At 27.1% G+C, this 12,429-nt stretch overlaps 1 protein-coding gene across 2 annotated transcripts in view; it reads left to right on the plus strand.

Annotated features, from left to right (window-relative positions):
* LOC127280264 (protein rhomboid-like) overlaps positions 1–12,429 on the plus strand; it is a 138,559-nt gene that overhangs the window by 84,061 nt on the left and 42,069 nt on the right. The window contains exon 1 of one of the 2 annotated variants that reach the window (XM_051303154.1): positions 7,165–7,357. The exons of the other annotated variant lie outside the window; for it this stretch is intronic. Coding sequence (XP_051159111.1) covers positions 7,282–7,357 — 76 coding nt within the window. The 5' untranslated portion in view covers positions 7,165–7,281. Of the gene's footprint in view, positions 1–7,164; positions 7,358–12,429 lie in introns of those variants that run through there. 2 annotated transcript variants of the gene reach the window in all.

The raw sequence follows: 12,429 nt of genomic DNA on the forward strand, positions 1-12,429 counted from the left end.
ACGCATACCGCACAGCCACGCTGGCTTGAAGTGCTGACTTGAAGTAGTTTACCCTAATGCAAAAGTTTTGATTTCGAAGACCGTATTATCTATTGATCACGAAAATAAAATGTATTTATTCTTGAATTTTTTTATCTCACAAAATTTTTAACTAATACAAACAAATATATTTTATATATATATAATAATAATACATTACAATTACATAAAAAATTTTGAGAGAAAGTATTGGAAAGAAATTAATAGACATATTTTTTAATAGAAAATCATCGTTTTCTACCTATTAGAATAATTTAAAGACTTTTTCATTTAATGTTTTTTTTACCACCGACATAGTACTGATTCGGTGTGAATGACAGTGTTCTGCCAGTACTGGTTTTAATATTTGTTTACCTTCGATATAGTACTGATTCGGTGTAATAGTCAGTACACTGCCAGTACTGAAAGTCAATACCGACGGCCACTATTGGATCAGTACCATACCGGTGTTTTGTTTAATTACGGCGAGCTACGGACATTTCTACTTGGGGATATTCTTTACCAGCCTAAATTTAAAAATTGATAAATTTTTTTAATTAAATTAATTAATAATTTTTTAATTAAATTGATTTAAATTTTCATTTCTTGAAAAACTCTTTAACCATGAAGTAGTATAAGGAGCACTCACTCTATAGGCCGTTTTTGAAAATTCTTCCCCAGCCTTTTCAGATTTAATAGAAGCATTTACATATCCCCGATACTAACAACCCTAGCGGAAAAGCGAGGAATTACTGGTCACGTGGTACATTGTTATATAAGTGTTTGTGTATAACTGTCACTTGGCTTTTTTTTGGAAATGTGTTTGATGCAAGTTAATTTTGTGTAATTGAAAATAAAAAAGTGAAAAATTTGACTACTACATTGATCAATGAATAAGCATTAACACAGGCAACTTTACTTGATACAAATTATTTTGTATGTATATTTGCATGTTAACAAAATACTTGCTGAACTTGTCATTATATTTTGTTTGTTTACATGTAAATATAACCTAAAAATAAAAAAAAATTAAGAAATTTTGTTTGAAATATATACGGCTAAAATGAAAAAAATTATTTATATTTTTATTATTTTTTTATTTTTATATAACTTACAACAAATTATTGCAATTCCTTTATTATTTCATTATAAAACATAATTGAAAGCAAATATTTTAAAAATCTAAATTATATATTCGTATATAAATAAGCAAAAACTTACCAATTTTCAAATATATTTTCAAAAAATTTATATTTTATGTAAAATTTTTGTGTTTTTCTTTCTTTACACTTTTTCTACAATTATTATATATCACTTTAAACTGTTTACTATATGAGAACAGCTGTCACTAGGTGCAGCCATATTTTAAAAACTTCTAAGTACACCGCTTTTCCGCTAGAGGCGTCATAATCGGAGATATGTAATTTCGGATTTATTCTCATGCAAGGGGCCTATATGCTTAACAAGCAGTAAGTGCTCCTTATACAACTTCATGTCTTTAACTCACAAAAAATGCCGTATACATTTTTTTTTAGTTAACCCTTGCGTGAGAACAAAAATTCTATTTTCGAGGTTATATCTTCAAAAATTTTTTAAATTAAATTTTTTTCCCATTTTAGACAATGTCTAATAGAAACTTTTAATCCTATGAAAAAGATAATAAATATAAATGCAAGAAATATTTAATTATTAATATAAAAAAGAAAAGTAAATAGTTTATTATTATTGGATAAAGTTGAATTATTTTCTTGATTTTTTGTAAAGATAGAAATTGGAAATAAATGTCTCCTTTTTTTCTTTATTATTATTATGTTTCATTTAGTTTATAATTACACAGCCCCACAAAAAAAAGTGTCGTGCGCGGCAGACCAGACTAGTCATTTCCAATGTATTTTGACGCGCTGAACACGAATCCGAAGTCCGTTTTGCTCCATCACGTCAAGATTTTTCCTAAACTCCAAAAACCTGTCGGATTTTGAGAGGTAGGCTATTTTTTTAAAAAATTGATGGATTTACTTCAAACTTGGTATCTAGGGGTTTTTTGGGTCGCTGATGACGAATTTGAAGTTAGATTTTCAAAATTCAAAATGGCGGCTCCAATATGGCGGACGAATTTTGTAAAAATTGATGGATTTACTTCAAACTTGGTATCTAGGGGTTTTTTGGGTCGCTGATTACGAATCTATAGTTAGATTTTCAAAATTTAAAATGGGTGCTCCAATATGGCGGACGAATTTTGTAAAAATTGATGGATTGACTTCAAACATGCTATCTAGGTATCTATAAAGAAAAAAATTTGTTTCCGTCACTTTGAAAAGTTTTATAAACGAAAGAACTACAAAGCTTCCTCCACGAGGAAGCAATATGAGAAAAAAAAATACACAGAAAAACAATTGTACCAACCTAAATATATCAAAATGATACCATTTTTTTAAGTCACCCGATAGCTAGAAAATTTTTTAAAGTGAATGTAGCTTTGAATCGCTACGTAGCATAATCTTCGTAGCTCTGTCGCTATTTGTAATCCCACTCCTGGATTATTAATTGAAATTCCTGTTAAAAATGCGACTGCTGATTTTGTACATATATATTAATTCCGAGTTTTTACAGACTCATTTCGGATTAGGATTTTTTACCATATTAAATCATGATAATTGTGGACTGATACCGAATTTTCCGCATAAAGATTTCAGATTATTACGGACTAATGTTGTATTCAGTTTTTTGACAATACTGAATCTGGATTGTTGCGTACTGTTTACGGATAGTTTACCTAAAAATTCTGTATTATTCTGGACTAATTTTAGATTGTTTTTTGATCTAACTAAAATCAAATTGGTGCTGGCTAATTGCGGATTTATTTCATGTTAATTTTGGACTGATCTCCGGATTTATCTTTTCATACAGACTGATTGTTGACTAATACAGATCATTTTCGGATTATTTTTGTACATTTTTTGAACTAATCCGGACTGATCTGTCTGTATTTAATCTGAAATAATTAATAAAATTATTGATAGAATTAATATAGAAACTAAATTTTTAAATAAAAATATAATTTTAAGTTACTGTTAATTCCTATACAGAAGTGTAACTTTACCGTCGATTCGTTGTTTTAACGAGTGCTTCTGCATTTTAGGCAAAAAATAAAAAAAAAAACTAAACTAACGGTCCAAAGAGCCGAGTTCAAACAGTACACATGCTATTTTGTGCACATGCATCGAATAGATTCAATCTATAAATATAAACCATTGAACCCATTTCAGACTGATATCTATGCTCTTTTTACAGAATGCCAATAGTTACATATCCTGTACGCATGGTTTTATAACGACGATCTTTTTTTTCTTGTTTTTTTTTTTTATTTTTTAGTTTTCTATGTACACTCTATTTCTTTTCTCATTTTTAGTTTCCAGTAAACGTTATACAACGAATATCCAACGAACGTATAATTCAACATTTTCTTTCCAAAAATTTCAATATTTGTCGGTAAACATAAATAAAAAATTTTTTCTACTTAATCCATTAATGCTAAAAGTGAAAAATATTTGTTTATTTTTAAGCTTATGATTTTATAAACAAAAAATATAACATTTTTATATCGGAGGTGAAAGAAAAGACAAAATTATTTCTAAAAATATTAAAAGTTTTTTAAAAATAAGATGGTGAGATAAATATAAAATTTATTGATTGCTACATATTGCAAAGAGAAGCAAAAAATTAAAATAAAAAGCTCTAAAGATTTCTTATTCAGAGTACATACACATTTAATGGATTAAATGTTGAATTTATAGAAGTAGATTTTGGATTTTTGAAAATAGAAAAAGAGAATCGACTATATCTATTATACAATAATTATTAATGTTTAAATCCGTCATAAATAAGTATTTAATAAAAACTGTTTCTAATTTTATATATATCTAAAAAGAAATCTTTAATCATTCTAAAACTATAATAATTGATTGATTTTTTCGAAATATCTTTTTTTGAGCGCATCACAAATTAGTGGTTTATGCATGTTTAAATTTGATTGGTTAAGAAAATAGGGATAAAATCAGTTGAATGAAATTGTTTTAATTCTAATGGCATTTAATTTATATATAGTATGACTGACAATAGTTTTATCTTTAGCTGCAATCCGATTGTATTTTATCTAAAAATATATTTGCGATAATACTCTTATTGAAACAGAATTATTGAAGCCATTCTGGTGCCTATTGAGTGTATAAATAATCTACTTTGGTCTGATGAAGGAGAATATATAATTGAGTTGACAATAATAAAAGTATATATATGTGGATAAAAGTTTTTAATTACAGATTCGGTTATGAATTTTACTAATAAAATAATAACATTTAAAGCCAGAAGCTTCTAACTTAACAAGCAAGATAAAAAAGTGAAAAAAATAACTAAAAATCTGTACATAATATTTGGATACCTTTTTTAGATAAAATTTAAAAATACAATAAAAGATTACCTGCGAATAATATCAGTTATTCACTTTATAAATCAGTAGTCAATCCATTAATTATATATCATAACTTTTTACTGCAACTACAGTACCTTTTACAGTCTGTACGATTTTTAATTAATAATTGAAATTGATATTACTTTTTTTATTCGTCAGATTTAAAAACTGCGATATATTTTATTGCAATTTGATAATTAATTTCTTTCAATATATATAGAAGCAAGTATCCTCTTTTTAAAAAGAGCATTTAATTTTTTTTTAATTACATCTATATGTATGTACATACATACACATATCGAATTCGAATGTGTCATGTAGTGTTTTTAAAATCTGTACGCTTTTTAATTATGAAAAGTTGCTTTGATTTTTTTATACATGTCAGACAGATAGAAATAAAAAAATTAATTGAACTATTTTCAATAAAATTATATAATTTAAATGAAAAGGCATATATAATTATACCCTCTTAATTAAAAATTCCTTTGTTTCGCATTTGGTCTAAAATCAATGTAATTTGTTTTTTGTTAATTAATAAATTAATTATGAAAATTAAATTTTGATCACTATCCTCTAATCAAATTTTCAAATTCGAAATTGCTTTAATTTTAAATTAATTTGAAGCATTATTATTATACATATCTAGATATATATGCAAAAAGCAAATATCTAAATAAATTTTCAACAAGAAATATTTATTTTAGTTACATTGAATTTTACGTCTTCAAGATCAAGCGGTGGTATATATATAACTCTGAAATTTCATTAAACTGGATAGCTATATAGTCAAGAATGCTCTTTTACTAGACTCGTTGTAAATTACGAAATTTCTCTCGCTCCAATCCCAGTGATATTCGTATAGTATGGCGTACTTGAAGATAGTTGAGTTGACCCCATGCTCTTATTTTTATAAAGAGGTTTTGTAAATTTAATTTTCCATGCACTTATCATTTTTTATTTAATTTTCTGAGGACAATCTAATTGTGATTTTAAGTGTTTTAATTTTTTTTAATATAATATTTTCTTTTCTGTTTGACGTCAGACTTTGTTAGCGACTGGAGTACCTCGTAAAAATATTGCTAAACATAAAACACATGTACAGATCTAGTTTTTTTTTTAATTCACATGTCCGCCATTTGTAATAATTCATTTCTCACCTGAGTTGCAACTGTTTCCCCGCGTAAGAGCGCTAGTATCGATACAACTAAACACGACTACTTTGTGCGCACAGTGTTCTCAGCAATAACGATGTACGTAGTTGGCTCATACTGGCGTTAAGCCCTAAATATTAAAAATTTATAATAATGTGTTTTTCCTAATGCACAAAGTGACACCCACATTAAATAAGCACAAAAAATTTTCTTTTTACTAAATAAAAAAGGAAAGAGAAGTGTGAGACCAAAAATAAATCTTTCTTTTTTTTTTTTGAAATATCCTAAGATACAATCCTCGAAGGCTAAAAAGATTTTCTGCATTCACTCTTGCAAATTTGGAAAAATTCGCTTTTGCAACGCACGTGAAAGATGTGCGCGGCGTTAAAAGCATTCTTAGAAGCTCCTCTTTCTGATGTCATGTCATTTGGTTGGATAAAAGAGAAAAAAAAGAATAACCTTTTGTTCGACGAACATTGTACATAGACGACGACATGATTTTGCTTTCAGGTTCATAAGATATTTTTTTTTCATCCATCAGACATATAATATATATATATATATATACCAAACTTGAAGAAAATATACTATTTGTAACTTAGCAATAAAAGGTGTCGTATATATTTACCAAAGGAATAAATCGAAAATTGAGAAGTATGTCGCAAATATAACGAGGAGGGCTTTCATATTTTATATAACCATTGTTGTTGGAAAAAGTTTCTTTTATAACCGCAGGTGCAAAATTTTTCTTCACGCGCTATATATGTATATGTATGTTTATTCTATACCGTAAAAAAGATTTTTCTGACAGTCTTAAAAAAATATTTATGCATACAATTGCTTATCGTATACATGGATTTGCGTACAAAAAGAAATAAAGATATTCTCATGTTTTAATAATATAATAATTTTAATCGAGAGTATATATACTGTGAGAAGAATTTTCCTTGAATTTCAAAACTGTACCTATAGGTATTTATTAATTTATAAAAAGGAAATTATAAATACAATAAATTATATAAAATATATTGAAGATAAATTGTTCAATATACTATTTTATTTATATTAAACGATCATGTATAAATAGATTGAAAAATCTTGTAAAAAATTGAGAATAAAGTATATAGAAGTCGCATTAGTAATGAATTTTCGTGAAAAAGTCCTCTAGAAAAGAACATTAAGAAGTGAAATCTGGCACGTTAGAATCCCCTATTTTCAAATCTATGGGATTCTTTTTCTGATATCACAGCCACAATTTAAACTCTGATAAGAAAAATCGACTAACTCCTCTTATCTTTGGACTTAACTTTCCGACAATCAGTGTTTTTCTAACTGTCGTCGTGAAATTGTGTCGATTTTTATTGTCCATTCATTGTTATAAATTTCATTCGGACAAATAAAAAAAAAGGGAGCAATAAAGAAATAATAATTTACCAAATTAATACTATAAAAAAAATTACAAAATTTTTAATTTTCAACTTTGATGTTATTTTAAAGTTACTGACATAATATTAACCGTAATGATATAAATGAATCTACTTAGTAATTCTAGAAATTTATTAATTTAAAAAACAGAAAATTTTCAGTGAAAAAAATTTTTAATCCTCTATTTATTAACAATATTTAAATCTAAAACAAGGCAAAATGGATAAATTTATAGTTCGAATCGAAGAAATTGATGAGTTCGATAAAGAAATTGAAGAAGAAAAGCAACTTAAAGGTAAATTTTACATTTTTAAAAAAATGACTTTTAAATAAAAATTTACTACTATACATATACATAAGCGATAAATATAGACATAAAATAATTATTCATACTAATAAATAACGATATAATTAGTCTAGATAGTATTATCTATTATAAATTACTCCTTTTTTTATTGCTACAATATAAAATTCGTATGCATGTATGATACTGCTATTTATATGTAATTGAATTACTTTTGAGAAATAAATTGATTTTTCCTAAATAGAACTTAATTAACAAATTAGAACATGAAATTTCAATCAATATATTATGTTGTTTTATCATTTAAAATTATAAACATATATATATATATTGAGAATATCAATTTTAATGCTGGAAACTTTTAACGATAAGAAAAATGCCACATAATGGATAAGTGAAATTTTTTTTTAATAATAATTTTTTTAATTATCGAAAAAATTTCTTATTTAACGAATGTTTATTAAAAACATAATTTCTCTTTATTTAACTTTATATTTAATAAAATTCCGAATCTTTAACTTAAAGAATTTTTATTTGATAGAATTTTTAAAATTTCGAAATTTTAAATGACCGAACAAATAACCTATAAAAAGGTTTTTTTTCGCGAATTTTAAACTCGAACAATCATTATTATTTTTTATTTTAAATTTAAATTTAAATAATTTAAGATCAATATAAACATATAATAATATTGTATAAACTCAAAGTTATAAAAAATTTAATATATAGACTTTTTTTGGGGAAACTATGTAAATATATTTTTCAAACTAATTGTTTCAAATGGCATATTTTAAAATAATAATTTTATTAAGTAGATAGAATTCTTTTTTTTTATTATGAATGACACAATATAAAAAAAACTATTCCGTCAAGTGTTTGTGTAAAAATTACAATTTTAAATCGAAATTTAAATTTTAACGACTAACATTTTGATAGTATTATGGTATACTATGGTGCATATATATACAATATAAAGTTTGTAACTAGTATTCTATCGCTCGTAAAAAAGACGCACTATATGAGATAATTAAGAACTTGAAGGCGCGCACATTGGATAAAAGCAATCTGCTCAATGGAATTTTGAACGATCATAAATCTTTGTCTAGGCTGTAAACATAAATAGGGTTGAGAGCCACTGCAAAAACGATTCGATTTACTACCACGTGTGCACTACACACTCACCGCAAGCACTTATTTTTAAAAGCACACAGTACATTCACTTAAATAAAAAAGTATATACTATTTGTGTAATATTCACTATATCTATAGAAACATATATGTATCATCTACTTTATTTTTTTAAAAAATTTATTCATTTTATTGCATTAAATTAACAAAAAAAAAACTCGTTTTTCTCACATTAAATATTGAAAAACTTCATGGTTATATTTTGATAGATGATAAAAATGTTTTTTAAATCTTTATTTTTATATCTGATATTGTAAACAGCGATCCTCAAATCTCCAAGTAACTAGTTTTAAGCAAATTCAATAAATTTTTGAAAAATTTTCCGCCATATTAGATCCGCCATATTGAATTTTGAAAAACTGACATTGGATTCGTGATCAGCGATCCAGAAAAACCCCTTAGTATCAAGTTTCAAGAAAATTTAATAAATTTTTGAAAATTTGCACGCCATTTTGGAACCGCCATTTTGAATTTTGAAAAACTAACATCGGATTCATAAGCAGCGACTCCGAAAACTCCCGAGAAATGAATTGCAAGCAAATTCAATAAATTTTTGAAAATTTATCGGCCATATTAAATCCGCTATTTTGAATTATGAGAAACTGACATCGGAGTAGTAATCAGCGTTACCGAAAACCCCCGATTAACGATTTTTAAGCAAATTCGATAAATTTTTGAAAAATTTTCCGCCATATTAGATCCGCCATTTTGAATTTTGAGAAACTGACATTGGATTTGTGATCAGCGATCCAAAAAAAACCGCTTAGTATTAAGTTTCAAAAAAATTTAATAATTTTTTGGAAATTTGCACGTCATTTAGGAACTGCCATTTTGAATTTTGAAAACCTAACATCGGATTCATAATCAGCGACTCCAAAAACTCCCGAAGAACGAATTGCAAGCAAATTCAATACATTTTTAAAAATTTATAGGCCATATTAAATCCGCTATTTTGAATTACGAAAAACTGACATCGGAGTAGTAATCAGCGTTACCGAAAACCCCCGATTAACGATTTTTAAGCAAATTCGATAAATTTTTGGAAATTTGTCCGCCATATTGGATCCGTCATTTTGAATTATGAAAAACTAACATCGGATTCATAATCAGCGACTCCGAAAACTCCCAAGGAATGAATTGCAAGCAAATTCAATAAATGTTTGAAAATTTATATGCCATATTAAATTCGCTATTTTGAATTTTGAAAAACTGACATCGGATTTGTACTCAGCGACACCAAAAACTCCCGAGTAACAATTTTTAAGCAAATTCGATAAATTTTTGAAAATTTGTCCGACATATTGGATCCGCCATTTTGAATTTTGAGAAACTAACATCGGATTTGTAATCAGCGATATAGAAAACACCCGGGTAGCGAATTTTTGCAAATTCTATCATTTCAAAGAAATTTTTTCTTGCCATATTGGATTTGACATTTTGAATTTTGCAATTTAGACTTCATATTTGCAATGAGTGACTCGAAAAATACATAAACAATAAATATCAAACAAATTGAATAACGTTAATTACTGTATAATTTGTGCTCAAGCCAGAATAATGCGCCATTTATTATTTTTACTTTTTTCACTAAGTTATATACCAAATTAAATTTTTTTAAATTATTCTTTAAAGTACACATTTAGGAGAATTTTCTATGAAAATTACAAAGTAGTATCTTTAAAATAATACACAAAAAAATGTTTTAAATATTCGAAAAAAACTTTTTTTTCAGTTTTTTGTAGACAAAATTTTTTATAATTTTCTTTTTGAAAATTGCTCTCTTTAGTTTATATAGCATATGTATAAGTTTCATTAAAATCGATCCTTGAAAATTAAACAATAATTATGACTACGTAGCGTTGTTTCATTTGAAAAATTATTAATTTGATGTAAACGAAGAAAATTTATTTTATCAAAACAAGTTTAGGAAATAAAATAAATATTCACATAAAAGTAACAATATTTTTAGTCACGAAAAAATGATATAATAAAAAAAATTATAATTTTCTAAATTATTGCTATATTAAACTATATTGCTAGAAAAAATACTGAACATTAAAAATGATATTCATATACATACTTTGATGTTGGAAGTTAAATTATCTTTTTCAAACGCTCATCACACGTCATGTTAAGTCAGTGTAACGTAAAAGGACTTTTTTCTTTTTCCTTTTTTTTTAGTTCTCCTCGCTTAAGTTGGGTGTAAAAACGCTGAGTGGAAAGCTTGCACTTTGCGTCACGCAGCCACTCGCGTAATTGCACATAGAGGGAGAGAACTTCATGTCCATGTCTATGAGATGTGTGCTGTGTGTGTGATAAAAAGAGAGAGAAGAAAAAACAGGAAGACGAATTTCCGATGAAAGCACACTCGCGGGAAACCTTCGCGGAAAAATACGAGGCACCGACCTTTCCGGGACAATAGGCGGCCTGCTTGGATTTAGGAGAAAAAACAAAACCAAAGGGAAAAAAAGATAAAAAAAAAAGTAAGAGAGAAAGAGAGACAAAATGTAAAAAAAAAACAAAAAAAATAGTGAGTGAATGAGGTAAAAAAGAGAGAGAAGAGGGTGGGAAGGGGATTGTAGTAAGTGAGCATAGGGTTGGTGGGAGAAGGGATGAAGTGTGTTTACGCTGCAGGAAGTCTTACTTCTTGCCAAGTTGCAAAACCTTTCGACCTTACCCCACAAGTGTACCACAGAGATATTTGCAAAATCCCTTTACGAATAAGATAAGAGACCAACGTAACGCAACGAGAATAAGTATGGTCTGTTAGAAATACACTATATATGCCTTTTGGTGTTATAGGACAAACATTATTTACATATACAGTTTAGGTGCCAATGCCTTTGCAGCTAAAAACGACAACTTTATATATACAAAATTCACAAATTACAGATTCAGATACTTCGTGTAAAAAAATAAACAAATGGAACATTTCATTCACTGCTCTTTATAAAACAATGCAGTGTTTTTCGATACTGATGTAGTGCTGCTTTCAATCTATAATGGAAAAATTGTTCTTGAATTCAAAAAACTGTTTCACTTGTCGAAGTATTAAACAGTTTTAAGCTTTAGCATCAAACAGCCAAGTGTATCAACAAACAACGAAATATATGTAAAATCAAACATCCAAAGTGTGCGATATCAAACAGTAAAAATTGTGAAATAAAACATCCAGATGGTAACGTCAATATATAGCGGACCATTTTTATGGTTTTCAAAGCAATTGAAATAAATTTTATAACCAGTCATCAGAAAAATTAGGTAGGAAATTGTTGTTGTATCGACTCATGAGAGTTGCACAAATTTGAGTTGGAAATTTGCAAAAACTCACCAATTTAGAGAATATATCCAGCGTAGAGAATTATTGCTAAGCAGCAGTAAACCATTTTTAGAATGTGAGCGTGTGATGTAGAACAATTGTTCAAACTTACCGATGATGCTGTTAGATTAATGATTTTCAAAGCGCTGGATCTCTGGTAAATCAAATAGAGAAAATAACTAAAGAAATAATATTTTTATTTATGTCAGCTCGGTGATTTTGTGAATTTTTTCTGTTTCATTTACAGAGTAGAAGGCTCTGAACTAAGGCTACATGTAAGAAAGAGAATATTGATTTTTAATGAGAGGTTTCAAATTTATTTAGACAAATATTTAGATTTATAAAATTGAACATTAAGATAGAGTATCCTGAAGCAACCAGTCTTGGAAATAAAGAAAGTGAGCATTCCACTGCAACAAGAAATGTAAAGGTTGCTACAAATTTTTATAAGGAGTTAAGAAGGATTGAGATAAAAGTTGTATTAATGACTTACCTTTAAAATTTTAAAGTAAGATGTATGAAAAAAAAAGAACTGCTGTTTCCTTAAATATGGACA

The sequence above is a fragment of the Leptopilina boulardi genome, unplaced genomic scaffold, assembly GCF_019393585.1.
Source record: "Leptopilina boulardi isolate dan_hultmark-lab unplaced genomic scaffold, ZJU_Lbou_2.1 LbouV2_231, whole genome shotgun sequence".
Classification (NCBI taxonomy): Eukaryota; Metazoa; Arthropoda; class Insecta; order Hymenoptera; family Figitidae; genus Leptopilina; species Leptopilina boulardi.